This window comes from Protopterus annectens, chromosome 7.part0, assembly GCF_019279795.1.
Source record: "Protopterus annectens isolate FY-2018-M chromosome 7.part0, PAN1.0, whole genome shotgun sequence".
Taxonomy (NCBI): Eukaryota; Metazoa; Chordata; order Ceratodontiformes; family Protopteridae; genus Protopterus; species Protopterus annectens.
This window is the reverse complement of record NC_056739.1, coordinates 315,685,033-315,705,377: the sequence shown is the minus strand read 5'-3', so window position 1 is coordinate 315,705,377 and position 20,345 is coordinate 315,685,033. Positions and strand designations below refer to the sequence as shown.

At 41.5% G+C, this 20,345-nt stretch overlaps 1 protein-coding gene across 1 annotated transcript in view; it reads right to left on the bottom strand.

The window, feature by feature from the left end:
* The window catches only part of LOC122806431 (dual specificity tyrosine-phosphorylation-regulated kinase 2-like), a 71,035-nt gene extending 58,078 nt beyond the window's left edge, over positions 1-12,957 (bottom strand). The window contains exon 1 of the mRNA XM_044076863.1: positions 12,463-12,957. Coding sequence (XP_043932798.1) covers positions 12,463-12,505 — 43 coding nt within the window. The 5' untranslated portion in view covers positions 12,506-12,957. The remainder of the gene's footprint in view (positions 1-12,462) is intronic.
* Positions 12,958-20,345: the final 7,388 nt, after the last annotated feature.

Sequence of the window (20,345 nt, the reverse complement as noted above, 5' to 3'; positions counted from 1 at the left end):
TCAGACCCCAAACTGTGGGCAGCAAATCCAAAGGAGGTGAAGTTTCAATATACATTAAAAGAGACACACACCTCCAGGCTGGCCAAACAGTATGATGCAGAGGAGATACTCCAGGTGCAGTTAACCACTGACAAGACCCCTATTCAAATTATAGCTAGCTACAGGCCCCCAAATTTGACTCAAGATGCCCCCTCCGCCTATCTGGACCTCTTCAAATCTATCAAGATTCAACTTTTTACCCTGAACCTGGGTGACTTTAAATTACCCAACCACAGACTGGAAAAACTACTCATGTTAGAACACAAATGCCCAGAGATTTCTCAATGTCATCAATGCAAATGCCTTGGAACAGCTAGTCGATACCTCCACAAGAGGTGATAATATCTTGGACTTGATATTAACCAACATGAGTAACCACTGCAGCACCCCTACAGTATCATCCTCCCTGGTAAGATCAGACCATAAAGTGGTCACCATCTCCCCTGACCCCCTCTAGCTAGGGTCAAACAAAAAAAAAAAATCTGCAAAGCTGATTACAACCTCCTCAGGGGTGGTATAAACAACTTCACCCCCCCCCTCACTATAGGAACTGGCAACAATGTCCAAATCTACACCATATACAAGCATTTATATAGATGCACTGAATCAGGAATACCCGAAGGGACAAAATCATCCTCCGCAAAGAAGAGTAAACCTGTCTGGTGGACATATGCAATAAATAAACTATATAACAAAAGGAAAAAAAAATACTGCCAGGACCAAGAAGGAGCAGGTGCCCAATTGGAAGCAATCTCTCCTTAGCCTGAACCAGCAAAAAGAGCACTAGTGAAATCCTCTAAAGCCAACTTCGAGTCTAAATTGGCCACATCTACTAGAGACAATCATAAGGCCTTCCCCACATATGTCTGAAATCTCAAAGGAAGCACCCAGCTCTGTTCAGAACTGGTGGTCAAGGACACCACAAACACAAATGCTGTAGATATAGCTAATCCACCTAACAGATTCAGCGAAAACTTCTCCCCTCCGTCTCCCATCAGTAAATCAGGACATCCCAAGTACCTGCCCCCCACCCATTATCTCTAGGGAACAGGTCATCGCTGCCCTCTGAAAGGTAAAAAAATACAGCCTCCATGGGACCAGATAACATCCCTGGCTGCATCCTACATGAACTCAGACATGAACCTGCAGCACCATTAGGCACTCTATTCAACGAAAGTCTGAGTACTAGCTTTGTCCCAGCTGAGTGGAGGACAGCCACTGTCATCCCTTTACACAAAGGTGGAGCATCCACCGATCCAGGAAATTATAGACCCATCAGCCTAACTAGCCTGATCCGCAAGGCCATGAAATGGATTATCATGGACCTCATTAACAGGGACATTGGCAACCTCCAAACACTAGACCCCACACAGTTTGGCTTTGTCAAGGGGAGGTCATGTCTGTTAAATCTGGTCGACTTCTTTGAAACAGTCTCCAAAGCATACAGTCTACCTTGACCTGGCCAAAGCCTTTGACACGATTCCCCACTCAGGCATAGGAGATAAACTATTTTGACTAGGCATCAATCCATACGTTACCAGACGGGTAGCAAACTGGCTCACTGATAGAACCCATCTAATCAAAATAGGGGAAGCCACCTCAAGCAGTCGACCCGTAACGAGCAGTGTACCTCAGGGATCGGTCTTGGGAGTGTCTGTTATTTGGGATATACTCTTCTGAGGTGCAGGCTAAAACCACTGGACTATGGCTGACCAAGTTTGCAGAAGACTGCAAGCTGGGCACTGTCATCAATTTCCCAAGGGATGTGGACATCCTCCAAGAGGGTCTCACTCAAACAAATGACTGGTACCAGAAATATGGCCTCAAGCTGAACGCCAAAAAAAATTATCATCATCATCCCCTTTGGGGAGAGGGACACCCCCACATTTTATCACATTAATAACAATGATCTAAGTACACAATTAGTAGTGAAGAATTTGGGCACCCAGGTTAATAGCAACCCGACTTTTGCCCATCATGTTGCTTCCATTGTATGGAAAGCTTTCTACACGGCCCACCTCTCGAGTAAAGGCATCTAATCCAGGGACAAAGAGATCATAACATCCCTGTATTCTTCCCTTACAAGGCCAATTATTGAGTACACCGCCCCCTTCAGCATGTACTCGCAAAGCACATGCAGCAACTGGAAAGACTGCAGAGGTTCCTCACCAGGAGAATCCAGTGCCTCAAACATCTACCCTACACATATAGGCTAAAAGCCCTAATATAGACCCCTATTCAATGAACGCTGAAAATACTGAAGCTGCGGAACACCGAATTTCTTCCCAGAGAAGGCATTCGGTTGGCCGTTCCTGTGGCTTTGCTATGTTCAGCACTGTGGTGGAAAGTTACGGGTTGGGATCAGGTAAGTGTGCGATTGTATGGAAGTGAGGGTTAGGGCGCAGGGTAGGTGAGTTAGGGTTAGGGCACGGGTCAGGTAAGTGTGCAATTGTGTGGATATGAGGGTTAGGGAACGGGTGAGGGGAGTGTGCGATAGTGACAGACCTTAGAGTTAAGGTAAGTGGATAGCTAGTGGTGTGTGTACAGTTTAGTGTAGGGTTAGATGTAGGATTTTAGGTGTACGTGTGTGGCTTGCTGTTTGTTTGGTGTGTTTGTGTTATGTGTATGTGTCGGAACAGCGATTTTTTTCCCTTGGAAAACATTCGCTGTTCTGTCGATGTTCTAATTCAGACCCTACTGGGTCAGCTCCTATGGAGTGTGTTATCTATAAGACAGTTACCAGGGATGGATGACATCCTGAAGGATACTTTCATGCATTTCTTTACATTTAGTTTTAATCCATGGCTCTAATACCAGTAATTTGTGTGTGTTAGGCCTTCCTAGAGAACATTAGTGTTGGCGGGTGATTCTATAACTGCTCCTAATTTGCAATCTTCTGTAAACATATTCAGCCAGAGGTCACGGACAATGGCCTCGACTTCAGTGAAGTAAATGACTTCAAAGAACAGTCCCAGGACTGATCACGGAGGGACCCCACTTGTGAATGGCCTTTGTACAGGTGGACCCCCCAACTAACTTCCTGGACCTTGTCTGTGAGCCAGCTGAGCATCCACCGGTGACATAAGGGTTTGTACCCAACCTCTTGAGTTGTCAACAATGTTCAAATGGGGTATTGTGTCAAACGCCTTGGCTAAATCAATGTAGGCAGTATGTTCCATTTTGCCCCTATCCATTGTTTTGGTAACCTTCTCAAAGAAGTCCTCCAGGTGGAGTAGGTGTGACCCACCCAAGGTGAAACCAAATTGAGCTAGGTCTAATGTCTGAAAGTTTCCCGTGTCATTATTCATCATCTCTATGATAATTCCTCTTGTAACTTTGCAAATGAGACTAGTGAGATAACAAGTCTGTCGATGGCCCACCTTTGCTCAGGGGGATGAATACTGTTCTCCACTCATGAGGTACGAAGCCCATCTGGAGGCTACAGTTAAATAGCAGTTAACCTTGACAGTTAGGTTTCATGCCATTTAGAAGGTATCCTGGGTTACTGTCTTGTCCCATTGATATAGTATTCTTGGCCTTGGAGAGAGCATTAAGGACCTGTTTCTTAGTTATAGCAAGGTGTGGTATATTTGATGGTAATTCCTAAGGGAAGGTTGAGGTGACACAGGAGTAAAGATGGAGATGAATTTGGTGGTCAGTAGGTTTGCTGCATCTTATGGCTCAGTATAGGCGGCTTCATTAAGAATGAGCTCTGCACACAACTGTATACTGCCTTTGAGGTTTGGACATAGCTAAAGAATGCCTTGTGGTTGTCCTTGGCCCAAGAGGACAAACTTATCTCAGATTTGTCTTTGGTAGACTTTGTCATCTGAGTTTGCTTACTTTGATGAGTGCTTTTATCCTGCTGGATGCTGCATCTCCTAATTTTTGTCACAATTTTCTTCCTTTTGTTATACAGCCTATTGATGTTGTGATTCCATCAGGATGGCGTGTTTTTTAAGTTAGTTCTGTACTTCTTCCTGGTGGGTACAGCTGTCTCTATGCAACCATTAACACGTTTGTATAAGACTTCTCTGAACAAATCCATGTAGGCACTAGTGCACTCAGGGTTTATGGGGGCTTGAAATGTTGCCAGGTCATCACTTAATAGTAGAAGGTTAGTCTTAAGAGTAGTTCACTGTGGGGTGCAGTACTCTCCCACATTAGTGAGAGCCAGATCCAGTTTGGTTGCACGGTGCACCCCTGGTTGCTGTATTGACAATATGGTCCAGGGTGTTTGTGTTTACAAACTCTATGCCTGTACGCCTGATACTGTATAGGAACCCCAGTTAATAGTGTGGTAATTAAACTCACCAATGAATATGGTATTGGGTTGGATGGTGAGTGTTTCCACCAGACCTCCCCAAAGTGTTCATCATCACTAATAGCTAAATTTGCTGCCAACGTACCATATAGGGAGCACCACTACGGAGGACTAAAAAAACTCAACTGGATTGAGTTACCTAATTTACTACAACTAAACCAACCACTGTTGCACATATCATTTTAGCTAAACTAAAATTACTGCCCAGACCTAAAAGACTTTGACCTTTGATCCTCTGATAAACTCTTGCTAAAACTAACCAAATCTTCTAACAGTTTTGGAGACTCACTGTACTTTAACAGTTTCCATGTCTTTGAACCTATTACCCCAGCACTTCCTTAAAGTTAATGACACCACCAAATTCAAGCAAAGTCTAACAGAATACCATACCAACCACTGGCTCTGTCCCTGCTCCAATCCTGACTACGAATCCTACTGCTTTCCTGCTTCTGACATTTGATAACAATATTACATGCTTTCCAACTTTTTACACTCTACTCACACTCTAGGTATAGTGTTTCATACCCCAATGTTGTTCATAGCAGTCTGCACTGATTTTATATCCATTGTTTTGAGGATGCATTTCACTGTACTGTTATGACCTGCCAGTTGTTTTCGGTCTTATTTTTTTTACACTTTTTGTTCTTGAAATTACTTTCCATAATTACTTTGCAACACTTTTATTATTGCTTTCAGTCCAGTCAATTACCCGGTAACAAATGTAAAGTAAATAAAAATAAACAAAGAAATCAGAATTGCAAGTAATTAAAACCTTTACCAAAGCAAGCATCTCTCTCAGGATTTCATGCAAGACGCCAAAGAAATGGTACCTGGAGACACAGAATAAGGACATTTTGGGCCCAAATCACACAGTTATCACCTTTCTGTGTCTAAACTGTGTCAGTCAGTTCATTTTGTTGGTCCTAGAAAGTGAGCACTAAAGTGACATGCATCAAAAAGAGGGGGGGGGGGTCAAGTCCAATAGCACTCATTTCCTAGATTTGTTAAGAGTGAGTTTCAACAGCTCTGTTTTGCTGAGCAGCAGTCTAATTAACTGACAACTCAAGAAGACGAAGGAAACACAAATTTTGAGATTAACCTTTCTCTTTTAAACCATTCATTACCAAAATCCTTAGTGATTTTCATTCTGATTCACAGCAAAGGCACACTATACAGCCACCCCTTAATCATCTAATTGACAGTGCCTCCAGTTTTCTCTTTAAACTGTCAAAAAAAAATACATTCAGTCGCAAAAGGACATTTTTTCTTAATTTATCTGCTTTGCCCAACTAATGCAGTTAAGCTTTTGCAACTGTCCCCCTCCTCTAACTAACCCAAACCTTCGTGAAAAGACACCTGTTGCTTGAACATGCTTATCAACCTATCCACTACCCTTTCTGAGAACCATTTCCTTATGTCAAGGCTAACAATGGATCGTTTCTGATAGAGCATTTCTATCAGTCCTTATCAGCTCCACCCCCGAGTTCATTGTTAATTAACTTGCATATCCACATCTCATTTTCCTTCCTTCTTGGTTTTCAGACAGTACAACCTTAAGTCTTTGAGACTTTATACAACACCCCTTTTAGACTCTAAATCATTCTACTGGATTTAATTTCCTCACTTTCAATTAGATTTGAGTCCTTCTCTCTGGCAGGCCTCTGGGGATAGTAGTCTAACAAACATAAAAAAAAGAAACAAGTATTCCCATATCCACTTTCAATCTTTCTCCATGTTCTACTCTCCCAACCGTACACTGCTGCTATCTAAAAATATGCTTAGGTCGTTCTCCACTACATATGGCACATCTGAAATGTGCAGCTTGAATAAAGCAAGGCCCAGAACCATTCCCCAATGTATACCACTAGTTATTTGCTTTGCATCCAACATGTGGCCACCAACTAACAACCTCTTCTTACCCTCCAACTATTTCTATATCATTTTGCAGTTTCTCACTTACCCCTATCTTATTTAGCAGTTTTCTGTGTGGGATGGTGTCAAAGATTTTGGTGAAGCCCAAGGCAAACTACATGAAGTTAAATGCAAATTGTACAGTACCTTGAAAAAAATCCATTTAAATGTTATATCATAAACAGACAAAACCACACAGTCTTACTGTATCAATCTCTGCAGAAAACACTTTACACTACCTCTGATCTGCAACATTTATTCACCACTACCTCTGATCTGAAACATTTAGTCACCACATCACTCTGTTACATGGGCGGCACAGTGGTGCAGCAGATAGCATTGTTGCCTCACAGCAAGAGGTTCCCTGGTTCGATTTTCTGCCGGGGTGCCTCCTATGCGGCATCTGCAAGTCCTTCCTGTGTTCTTGTGGGCTTTCTCCCACATTCCAAAGACATGCAGTAGATGGACTGGACACGCGAAACTGGCCATACGTGTGTGTGTATGGTGTGGAAGAATTACAGCATCAGGGCTAGCCACTCGGTGGTGTAAACCTCGACTCTAGATGACTGTCACTGTTGAAGTGAGACCCTGACAAAATGTGAAAAATGGGGAAAAGGGGTTATGGATGGATGAATGGCTCACTCTCTTACACCTTCTCTAACTTCAGAACTATCTCTGCACTTCCCACACTGAGTCAAGTATTTTGTAAAATTGATATAAATACAACCTTATGATTTCCTGAAAAAATACGATACATTCCCCCCTCACAATATAGATTCTGGGCGGGGAGGCAGACCATGACTGTAAAGTGGACTCTTACAGAGCACTAGTTAATGACAGTCTTATTTTAACAAAAGTTTTTGATTCGGTTAACCACACTCTCATGTACTGCACTATGAACACGAGCACGCAACTGCCACCACATGCAAGCGCATTTATATGAGCCTAACTTTTATACATATATACATAAAAAGTACATACACCAACATACATACTTTTTATATCTAACCTAATCTATGCATACGGACATATAACACACAAATAATGATGCCTTTGACAGCATGATCAGTTGATGGGGATGGTGTCTGGTGAGGAACCACTGTAGAAGTGTCTGTACATTATCCCTTACGACCAGTGGCAGCAACCATTCATAAAAATTTGCATAACCAAATGATGGTGATGAAGATACCTGGTGCTGTGCAAGTTCTCACCAGCAGGAACTTGCTATCATCAGCAGTCTGGGACAGGGTAGTATATGGCAACAGGTTTGTCCACATTGTTGGGACCTCCACTGCCAGCACACAACTCTCCTGTTGTGCAACAGATTTTTAAGGATTGAAAAAGCTAGTATGGCTCACATATGATCAGGGGGTGGGTTCATTAGCATGTGTAATGGGTGCTTGGTGTACTAGCAGTGTGCAGTGCTGCAAAATTACTTTTAAGGGCACAGCTCTACTGCACACATATGTTCTATAAACCACTAAGATCTTGCCCTGCTGAAAAAGGTGTAAAGGCATTATGCAGCCCCCCCCCCCAAAAAAAAAAAAAAAACACACCAGGTACACTTTAACAAGCTAAACAATTCCTTAATGATCAGTCCCTTAAAACCTATAGACTAAACAGTCTTACTTCCAACTCATCTATTTAGCTCTTCAATTCTCACCAACACCAAACCAAATAAAATTATTACGCAACATTCTTCCTACCACAGATATTTTAGACATAACACTCCTCATAATTTACTTCAATCACATAGCATTAATACTTGTCCAAAAACCCGGCGATCATTATGGGAACTTGCTTTATTCTATAACTGTAGCTAATCTGTAAATTACCACACCTTTGAAATTATGCACCGTGCAAAGCACTAAAACCTTCATAAAAGAAGTAGAAAGTTATCTAAAAACTAAATGGCACTGATGATGTACTATTTGCACACAATTCTCTCCAAACTCAACATAACTTTATCAAGTAGTTACTATTCAATTCCCTAAGATTTTAAATTTTCTTTTTAGTTCTCTGTATATCTCCTAACTAAATTCTGCTTCTGTCCTACTCCCCACTATGAACCCCCATTTAACAACCCTCTCCTCTGTATTCTACAAAATCTTCTCTCTGTAACTCAGACTTCTCTAATAATCTGCTTTATGACTCTACTCCTTTACTCACAAAACTATTTCTTCTGTTTGTCTATATTTTTCATTGATTTGTCAACTTAGTAACCATGGTCATACCACCTGAATGTATTTGAGTCACTGTATTAACACTTCACTTTACTGTACATATATTAGATCTTTGAACCCTTTCATTGTTGGAGCTCTTCTTCCATTGAAAAGGGGCATTTGCCCAACTGGACTGTCCTGGTTACCAAATATGAAAGAACGAATGAATGAGCAAATAAATATGGATACACACATATATGTGTCTGTGTGTATATCTATATAAGCATACATATGCAAGTGCAAATAATATCTACATAAAACACTTGTATGTATAAATACACATATATATATATATATATATATATATATATATATATATATATATATATACACACACACACACACACACTTACATATATATACACACACACACACACATATATATATATATATATATATATACATATACACACCACATACATACACACACACACACACATATATATATATATATATATATACATATACACACCACATACATACACACACACACTTATATATATATATATATTTTGTGTGTGTGTATATATATATATATATATATATATATATATATATATATATATATATATATATATAAAAAAAACATATGTATACATATATGTATACGGGTCACCTTCATTTCGTCGACAGTTCATTTCAGCGACAACCAAGTCAGCAGGCCCAATTCACAGACACTTCAGTTCACCGACACTCATTTCGTCAAAAATGATGTATGGCTTATTCCCCACTGCAGAGCAACCCTGGAGTTAGAATATATAGTAAGGAGGTGTGGGGGGGCACAGCCCCCCACATATCATAAATGTTTTACAGTCTACAGATGCATTCTTACAAGTGCAATGCATAACTATTACCTACAAACCATTATAGAACCCCAGTATGTGGGGGGCTTTGCCCCCCACACCCCCCTTACTATATATTCTACCTCCAGGGTCACTCTACAGTGGGGAAAAAGCCATACATCATTTTCGAAATGAGTGTCGGTGAATTGGGCCTGCTGAGTTGAGTGTCGGTGAAATGAACTGTAGACGAAATGAAGGTTGATCCATATACATACATATATTTTAATATACACACACACACACCTCTTGCTTATGTGATTTTCATACTATTCTTGTGGCTGGTAGTGGTTTTCAGACATCCCTCACACAAGTAAAATTGCACTTCCACGCATCTAATTTGAAATAGTTTGCATCTATGACTGATGTGATTCACGGGCTGTTCTGATTTGTTTTTAAGACTAATGAAAGTCTGAGTGGATATGACACAGTAATCAGTGGTGCCTTTCAAACTAGAAGCATTTTACAACTGTAAGCCACAAAAGACTGCTCTTGCCAGGAAGGTGTCGGGGAACATGAGCAATCACAAAGAAGAAACTAACAAACATACTAGCACACTTATCAGCATTCCAACTAACAGCTTGCGACAGTGGTGAGAGGTAATGGGTATGTGCAGCACACTCATACTGTAAGGATTTGTCCAGAAGGTAAACATGCCATGTGGCATTATCTTCAGCGGGAATAGATGCAGACACAAACACATTATCCATATCCTATTAAGAATCCAAAAAATAACTGGTGTCTGACAACCTGAGAATGTAGCAAGCATTGGGGAAGGAACTTAACAGCAGATTTACAAACTAAATTGTTTAGTAGTAAAACACATTACTTGTACAAATATGCAAAGTAAAAACAGCAGGGTTTTTTTTTCAGAACAGACATCTCTCTTTTCAAAAAAGTCTTGCTCAAGATTTCAGCCATGAGCTGTCATCTGGTGCTACTAAACTGACGACTAATGATCAGTCAAGAAAACAGGATCAAGCAGTCTAAAAGATACCTCCAGAGGGAGAACTCATACAATCTGAAAATGTCAGCAGTTTACTTTCTTACTGTAACTCATAAAAGCTATTAATCAGCTGACTTTTCTGGTTTGTTTTCCCAACTTGAGTAGAATTCATTAACTGTCCCAGTGCATTTGCTACATTATACTTCATTCCTTAATGAATCCTACCCAACTTCACTATCACTGCTGATTTGTTCTACTTTGGTCAGTATGCACACAGATTTCCAAGAAGGCATGTGTCCCAAATGTTCCCAACAGACCAGCACCCAGCAATAAGACAGCTAACAATAGTTTTTTCTTACACCAGTGGATGTTGCTGCTGGTATACTGATAGCCCCCTTTATCCCCATACAGACAGTGACCATTAAAAAAGAATCTATAGTAAAAAAAAGCACTCTCAAATACACATCTCAACAATTTCACATAATGAATAAATCAGTGCTGCAGGGTGAAAAAGGAAGCTGTGTAAAATCTGCCAGAATAAATGTAGCTGAAAATAGAAATGGGGCACCCCCCCCCAAAAAAAAAAAAATCACAGCACTGCAGCTATATCACAACAATGGAAATGAAACCAGGCCAAAGTAAACTGAAATTAACATTTCAAGAATACTTTTTTCCCCAAAAGTCACAGCGTGATAAAATCAACAAAAAAATGAAACACATTTTTTTCAACATGTTTTACTGCTGGTGTCTTTCGCCTCTAACAGCAATGTTTATGTCAGCAGAAAGAAATGAGTTTCACTACAATCTTTACAGTTACATTTAGACAAGTGTTTTAACCTTAATTTTTTTTCCCAAAGCAGGTTTTCTCCCATAATATGACTCACTTCCATCTTAAGTGAATTATGCAAAATGAAATAGCCAAACCAAGAAGTGGATGTCTCTTTTCGTAAGCCAGGGACTCTACTTCCAGTCATCATGTAGCAAAATTTTTACATAAAAAGGTTCCGTGACAGCAATGTCATTGATACTGTATTGGGACCATTCAAGTTTAGTTGTGTTTCAGAGATGATGCACATACAGGTGTCAGTACAGTACCATATGAAATCACTTCTAAATGTACAGGAATAATGACAAACTTTATGGGTCCATGTACCTCTTGACAGTGTCAATGGATGAGGAGAGCCACCAAAGGGAAATCCAAGTATCACTGTCAAAAGTGACCTCATAGATGAGACCAGTCCCCACCACAGACACAAGCATAAGTGTTTGAGATTTGAAATCTCAGCACCTCTCACCATCCTCTACCACAAATGACAAACACTTTCATTAAAACATCAGAATAGACATCTCAACAGTCCATACACCCATTCCAATAAAATATGTAACTGACACACTACAGAATTCAACATTTATTATGAGCAATACAACCAAAATGCTACAAAAACCTAAACACAATAATGGATATGCAGTGTGCCTACATATAACAGCACCTTTTCATGTTTTTATTTTATCCTTAATGTTAACCAATAAAACCCATTAGACACAAACACGCCTTTTCCAGCTGGCACAGGGTTGATCAGTGGTCTGCTTAAGCTCACACAGAAGAGAAACACACACCAAACCCACATGTGGAAAGAATGTGGGAAGTAAACCTTATTCTATGTATTAACTTTTACTACTATAAACGAAAATGAAAACGCTGTTTTGTCTAACTCCCCGATCTAGCAACACTCTCAATAAAAAACAAAACAGCAAAAGCAGTTCTGTAAGTAAACCCATACATTCCATTCAAGGCTCCTGGCTAAAGTCTCAACATAACATAGTTATTTGATACAATATATTTACTGTAAGATCAAAATTACAATTCCACAAGAAAACCACAATGAAGCGATTACACATCCACAAAGTGGGAAATGCTCCGTGTCAGTTTACACAGAAGAGCTGCAAGTCTGCCACACCATAGTATGCATGCAGATACACATGCGTGTGCATGGGTAAGACTACTGTACTGAGTGTCAAATCTGTTACCAGCCCACTAATGGAAAGACCTAAGTAAACCGCTGAGAGCACACCCAACCCCCTTCCTGCTAACAGATGCCAATATACAAATGGCTATTCCCCCTTGCATACAACCCGAGTCCCACAGCTCCGGATTTTCCTTTTACTCTACATCTGTCTTACCTGCTGTAATTGGGCCTTCTGGTTTTCTAGTTAATAACATCATATCTGCTGCCAACTCCTTGCCCTGACGGTAACCTTGCTCGCCACCATGGCACGGCCACAGCTCGCCCCCTTCTGCGGGGCTGCCCTTGGCCGATACTGTCCACGATCACCAACCCCACGCTATTACATGGAGCAAGTGGGAATGCGCTATCGACTGAAGCAATGGAATAGTGTCCCTTTTCTTCTTCACGAGCCCGAAACCAGCCGCTTGCCTTGTTTCTGTATGGTCGGTAGCCTCTTGCTCCGCCCGTTAGCCGCTCCCTCTCCGCGGCCACAGCTTTCAACACTCGATCAGAAATCACAAAAATCGAAGCGTTCGTCAAATACCCGTTTCTGGCAGATGTAATTAGCAACTGTGAGCCAAATCAGAGATACTCGCCACTATCTCCGACTCGTAGCCTCGCCTAACCTCGTCGCCCGCCCTGGTTGCTAAGAGAAGGGGGGGGGGGGGAGTCTGTTGCGTGACGTCATGAACACTAATCCCTCTTTCATAATGCGCATGCACTGTCCGAGAACTGGCTCGCTGAGGACGTCTAGAGGTCGGATTGATGAATGCTTATCTATTGTAATTGCAGGTTTCCGTACATCTTTGAAACGTTTGTTTGTATTTTTATATCTCATTAACATATTTTAATCGGTGCACGTTTTATGTATTGTTTTTGCAAAATTTAGTATTTTAATTGAAAACGCTGTCGTACCAACTTCTTCAGGTTATAATTACTCATTAATGTCGTTCTTTGAGTCCTCCTGATTCAGTGGAGAACCAACAGTGCCCCTAATTTCGCCTTGATTTTGACTCCTTTGCTGTTTTGTGATAGGCATTTTTTTCATTATTCCAAATTAAAAATAAAATAATAATTAAATAATAAGTAGTAGAAGAGTCACGCCGTCTAATCCAGCCATTCTCAACCCCTTTTCCCATTTTGCACATAGGGTCGGGGTGTCATCACGCCGTCTAATCATTTAAAACATTCTAGACAGAATGTGTGGATAGTAATCCTTTTTGTATTTCAAAAGGGTATGAAGGGGAAAACCTCGAATAAAGAAACGATTGTAAAGTACCGAATTCTATATGATTCACTCAAAAATTCTCAGAGAACTATGAACAGCACTTAAAAATAGACGTGTATGAATACTAAGGTTCCCGAATAATGGTGTGTGTGTGTGTGTGTGTGGGGGGGGGGGGGGGGGTGCAATTATGTATGCCACTCGAAACAATGGAAGCAGCACAGTGGTGGGAGGCTTCACATACGTCTAACACTTTGTAATAGGATTTCCTTCCGTTTATACAGCATTACAAAAGTAAACTGTAAAACTACCAACTCAATGAAAATGTCCACGGCCACGTATTTTAAGACATTGTCACATAATCAAGGCAGGTTAAGATTTCAGTTTACAGGGACGCGTATCAAACAAGACTGGAAAGGTCCCTTCATTTTCAAACGATCACCATTACTGGATATTTGCCTTCATTACCATGCTTTACCAACCAACTGTCAAGGGATGCCCAACACGACTCGTCCTCCCTTGGATTAGTTACTTTCAGTCGTTCTAGCTCCAATGACATGTTTATTACCCAACAACTTCCTCCCTTTCACCTTTCCGTTCCTGCCTTCTGCCACTATGGGGGTGGGGAGCAAGCATATCTCTAATGGGACTAAAACACCCCAACATTTAGTCACCAGTGAGCTGCTCCATGTCAGATTTTGACAAATGTGTGCCATCTTTGTCATGTATTTTGAGCCCATAACCTTAGTACTTGGGTGCCATAGCACCTACCTTCATATCTGCAGCACTTAAAAAATCATTCATTCTCCTACAGGACCAGAGCACCAAAGGCGGAGGTGTGTCCATATTCATTAAGGATATCGACACCTCCAGGCTAGTTGCGCAGCATAATGCATCCGAGGTTATCCAAGTGCAACTAACTCTGGGAAAAACTGCAATCCAAATTGTAGCTTGCTACAGATCCCCCACCATGCCCCAGGATTCCCACTCCTCTTTTCTTGATATACTGGAAAATATTAGGGTTCAACCAAACACCCTAATAATGGGCGATTTCAACTACCCCACCATTAACTGGAAAACTACTCATGTACCAACTCTATCACTCAACGATTTTCTGGAATTCATAAATTCCAATGCCCTGGATCAACTTATCCACACCCCTACCATGGGGCAACAATATCCTAGACCTAGTCATTACCAACATGAGTGGCCGGTGTTACACACCTGAAATCAACTCCTCGTTGGTCAGATCTGACCATAAGCTAATCAACCTAGATATCCACATCCCACCCCCCCACCCCCACCCACCATTAACGAAACCACGGGAAAAAAATTTCTCCAAAGCCAACTTCATGCTTCTTAAGACAGAAGTGGTGAACTTCATAACACCCATGCAGATGGACAACACAGTTACGACTGCTGAATCCTGCACAAATGCACTCTATAAGCACTTACATGAGTGCATGGATCGTGCTGTCCCAAACAGAACCAAGACGCTATCCTCCAAAAAAAGGAAGCCAATCTGGTGGTCCCCTGCCATAAACAAACTCTACAACAGAAGGAAGAAACTGTTGCAAAAGAGAGTAAAATCCCATGAGTGGAGGAGCTCCCTGGTCAGCCTCAGTAAGAAGCTGAGATCCCTTATAAGATCCTCCAAAGCTAGCTACGAAAACAAAATCACCACTGATTCTAAGAGTAACCACAAAGCATTCTATAGCTATGTCAAGAATTTCAATGGCAACACCCAGATCTGCTCTGAGTTACAGCACAACGGCACAAAAATTACAGAACCAACTGATATTGCCAACATCCTGGCAAATAGGTTCAGTGCTAACTTTACCCCCCTCTCACCCCCTAAAGGGCCCATATCTGTATAGGAATACTGCAGAGTCCCTGTAATCACATCTATGCAGGTAAAAGCTGCACTCTCTAAAACCAAAAACACAGCATCCATGGGATGGGACAACATCCCAGGCTGCATTTTACACGAACTTCAGAACGAACTGGCTCCCCAACTAAGCACCATGTTCAATCATAGTCTCACGTCAGGCTTTGTGCCCACTGAATAGTGCACAGCAACAGTTATCCCACTCCACAAAGGGGGAGCCACCATTGATCCTGGGAACTATCGCCCTAATAGTCTGACGAGCCTGATCTGCAAGGCCATGGAATGTATCATCATGGAACTCATAATCAAAGACATTAGTAACCTCCAAACTCTGGACACCACCCAGTTTGGGTTTGTGAAAGGCAGATCATGCCTTCTGAACCTGGTCGACTTCTTTGAGGCAGTCACCAAAGCCGTAGACGAGGGTAAGGTGGTTCACACAGCTTATCTTGACCTCGCCAAGGCTTTCGACACCATCCCCCATTCTGGAATTATAACTAAACTCACTAAACTAGGTATAAATCCCTACGTCACAAGATGAGTTGCCAACTGGCTCACTGACAGAACCCACAATGTAAAAGTTGTAGACTCCAAATCTGAGTTCAAACTAGTGACAAGTGGAGTACCACAGGGTTCAGTCCTGGGACTTCTCCTGTTTGGTATCTACTTCTCTGAAATACAGGCTAACACAGAAGGCCTCTGGCTAATGAAGTTCACAGATGACTGCAAACTAGGAGCCATAGTCCAGTCCCTAAATGATGTGGACATCCTACAGAACGGCCTCACTGAGAGAGATGCCTGGTATCAGAGGCTTGGCCTCAAACTCAATGACAAAAAGTGCATTGTCATCCCCTTTGGTAAAAACTCTATACCCATGAACCACCACATAAACGGCAGTCTACTTAATGCCGAATGTGTGATAAGAGACCTTGGGACCCAGGTGGACAGTAGTCTCTCCTTTGATAATCACATAACCACAGTAGTCAGGAAATCCTTCTATGTAGCACACCTCATCACAAAAGGGTTCTCATCCAGGAAAAAAGAGGTCATTGTTGCCCTCTACTTGGCACTCATTAGACCCATTATAGAGTACAACACCCCTTTTGGAATGTACCTCACAAGACATCTGCAGCAGCTGGAAAGGCCATAGAAGTACCTCACAAAGAGGATTACTGGCCTCAAACAGATGCCCTACACTGACCGTCTCAAAAAACTCCAGATGTATTCTGTAGTATATCACCTACTCCGAGGAGATCTCTGCCTGACATATAAAGCTATGTTAAACCCAGAGCTGTTGGACATGCTACACCTGAAGAAATCCCAATCCCTCCAAGCTACATGCTTTAGGGACCTAAACATTGTCACCACAATAAACAGGACATGCTGGAGGGATAGATTCCTGTCCCAGAGACTTCCTATACTCTGGAACAAGCTACCCATCTATGTCAAGCAAAGTTCCTCATTAGCACTCTTCAAGAAAAATCTTGATAAGTGGATGGGAAGTAGGAAATACTCAATGGGGATCACTTCTGTGGCTTTGCTCGACGGGGACACAGGAAATTAACTTTCTTGGGTGGCGTAAGCCAGGGAAACCTTGTTGGCTAGGCTTACTTAGGCCCTTGGGCCGATAGCCTAGTACCTACCTATGAACCTATAACATGGATATTTGGTAGATTTCTCAGTATAATCCATTGCACTTCCTCTGGTCAGACCACCAAAACCCTTGGCCAGCACTGTAAGCATTAATTGTATGCTAGCACAGAGGATATATTTCAGTTGTTCTGATGGGTGTGATGAATAATGTTTCTTCCAGATATAATATGATTACATGTGATACCACTACTCACCTTGCTGCTTCATGCCTGTATCTCCCCAGCAGGGCAAAAACTTCTTCAATGGAGTGAAGCAAGTTTTACTCCCCTCTGCTTTTCAGTGTGGCCATGTGTGTAAACTTGGTGGAAGGTCAGCCATTTAACTATGTCTTCATCACCTGTGTTTAATATGAAGGAAAACAGAATACTGTTAAAGCAGATGATACTGTAAATATGTAGTATATGCAATGACACCATCCTATTTTCTTGATTCATTTCATGGGTGACACACACACATTGTGTCCATGAGGCCATAACTGTGTTTATGCAGATGTATGGCTTTCACAGGCCTATACAAATGACTCTAAACTGATAAATGTTTATTTGACTATCATCTGAATAGCAAAAGAATGAGATATTTCCCCCTTCCCCAATCCCACATGACTTTCCATCACCTATGCTCTTATATTTGGCCCTGAACAGTGCAATATGGTGATTGTAATCAGACCAATTGGCCACTAACCTCTTGATCAGGTTAAATTTCAGCAAAAATATGCAGACTCCCATCTAATGTCACATTCCCATGGACCAGTGGCAAAACTGAGGGTTTGCCTTTCTTCCTCCTTTCTTGCACTATGTCATACACCCTGAAGGTCCTATCAGACTACCATTAAAAACAAACATTGACAGTGCTTTGTTCTGATCCATACATATCTGTGGTAGTACCTCCCACATATTCTTAACGATGCTGAAGAGAATGGGTCACTGTCCCTCAATCTAGTTTGATACTTGTCTGTCTCACCTTTGCATCATTTTTTTTACTTGAAATGCCTTTCCCTTTTATTTCCATGCATTTCTAAAACCAACTGTTTGTTACATTATAATACTGATTATATCTCTGGATGCCATCACATCAAACTCAGTCACTGTAAGCAAGATAGTGCTGCTGTTGTCTTGGAATTGTAGCTCAAGTCATTGGATCATTTAAAGTGTTTGACATTTACTTCAGGTTATAACAATAAGAAACTATTATCTCATTGCAGACATCACTTAAAATGTTGGACTATTGTTCCACGTTATAAGAATAAAAAAAGTGTTATCTTATCAGAGGGGCAGTTACTGAGCCTGCATCCCAAGTATTACATGCAGTTCTGCAGAGTCCATTACTCCAATGAGTTACATACTGTAGCAGAATTTCATTTTCAAAAATGGTGCATGGGGCTTGTACAAAAGTTATATGAAGCGGGAGCTGTTGCTGTGACTTTCGGCTTTTCCCGGTTAGGGGTCGCCACAGCGGAACTCCGGTCCACTAATGATTGGCAGTTGATTTTTACGTACCAAGTTACCAGCCCTGATGCACAACCTTCAACGAAGGTATGCCCAGTCACACATGTCTCCACGCAGAAGACGCTCTAACTGAGAGTCGAACCGGACAGCGTTTTACTGTGAGGCAACAACGCTACCGCAGCAGGAGTAAACATGCATAATAAGCACTCCCTTGGAAAAAAGGGGAAGGGTTGGATACTGCGGAGTATTTTATCTAACTCAAGTGAGTCAGCAGAGTTCAGATGGGTTAGCACTTTTCATAAAAAAAGTGGTGCATAAGCAATGCAGTTTGAAGAAGCAGGCTAGTTAGCTTAGTGGTGTTCAGTGAAAGAACGTAATTCAAGAATACACAAAACATTGTTGGAGAAATGTTATTTTCAACACTGGCAATTTCAGCTTTGCTAGCAGCCTAGGTTTTAGAAGGTCATGATGGGGATGCTGGCCAAGGGGACTCCGTCAATTCTTATCTCTCAAAGATTTTGCAGTAACTGTCAGCCTCCCTGGTAGAAACTAAGGGGTCTGCAGTAGAAAGGTTAAAAAATAATGGTGTCCATGAGCAGATATTCACAATGGAACAGGGAGCACTTGTTTATGACCCATAAGTTACACAATGTTACAGACCCATAAGTCTGACCATCTTCATATGCAAAGCCTTGGAAAGACTTTCATGGAATTAATGAATCAGGACATAGGAAACATCCAAACAGTGTACCCATTTCAGTATGGACTCATCAAGGGCAAGTCATGCCTACTCAACCAGGTAGATTTTTTTGAAAAGGTCACCAAAGCAATAGAAGAAGGCAAAATAGTATGCACCACATACCTCAACCTGGCCAAAGCTTTTGACGCAATTCACTACTTGGACATAGTAGAAAAGCTAAATAACATGAGAATAAACCCCAGTGTCACCCATTGGATTACCAACTGGCTCACAGATAAGAAGCAGGTAATCAAAATAATGGAAGTTATCTCCACAAAGGGACCAGGCACCAGTGGAGTCCCCAGGATTCTGTGCTGGGACCTCTCCTGTTTGGCATCTGCTTTTCTTAAGTGGAAGAAAATATCAAAGGGCTCTGGCTGACTAAGTGTTCAGACGACTGCACCTAGGAGCAGTCACTGAGTCCTCAAACTATTTAACCATCCTTAAGGGTGGCTTGTCTAAATAGATAACTGGTGCCAAAATCACGTACTAAAACTAAATGCCAAAAATGCATTATTGTATCTTTGGGAAGTCATCTACTTCAGGGAACTACCACACCAACAACCTAAGAGTTGACCCGATTAGTTGGGATTTGGGAACTTATATGGACAGTGACCTAACTTTTGTCTGACATGTGCCTATTGTTGTAAGAAAGTCCTTCTATATTACACAGCTTATAAACAAAGGGATTGCATCTAGATCAAGAGATGTCATTCTCCCCCTGTACTCAGCCCTCTTTAGGCTAGTCATTGAATATAATGCCTCCTTTGGCATGTATCTGTCCAGATACATGCAGCAACTGGAACACCCACAGAGATGCTTTACTAAAAGAAAACAAGGCCTAAACAGCATGTCTTACATGGACTGACTCAAAGCCCTATCACTGTACTCGGTATCCTACAGACTGCTAAGAGGTGATCTGTGCCTGGCATATAAGGTATCCTGTGACCCATTACTGATGGCTTCGCTGCACATCAGCAAGTCAAATGGCATCAGAAATACTCAGTCTGGAGATCTAAACTTCTTCTGTAACATCAACAAAATGGTTTGGAGAGAGAGGTATATCTCACAGAGGATACCAAGGTTGTGGAACAGATTCCCCGGGCAT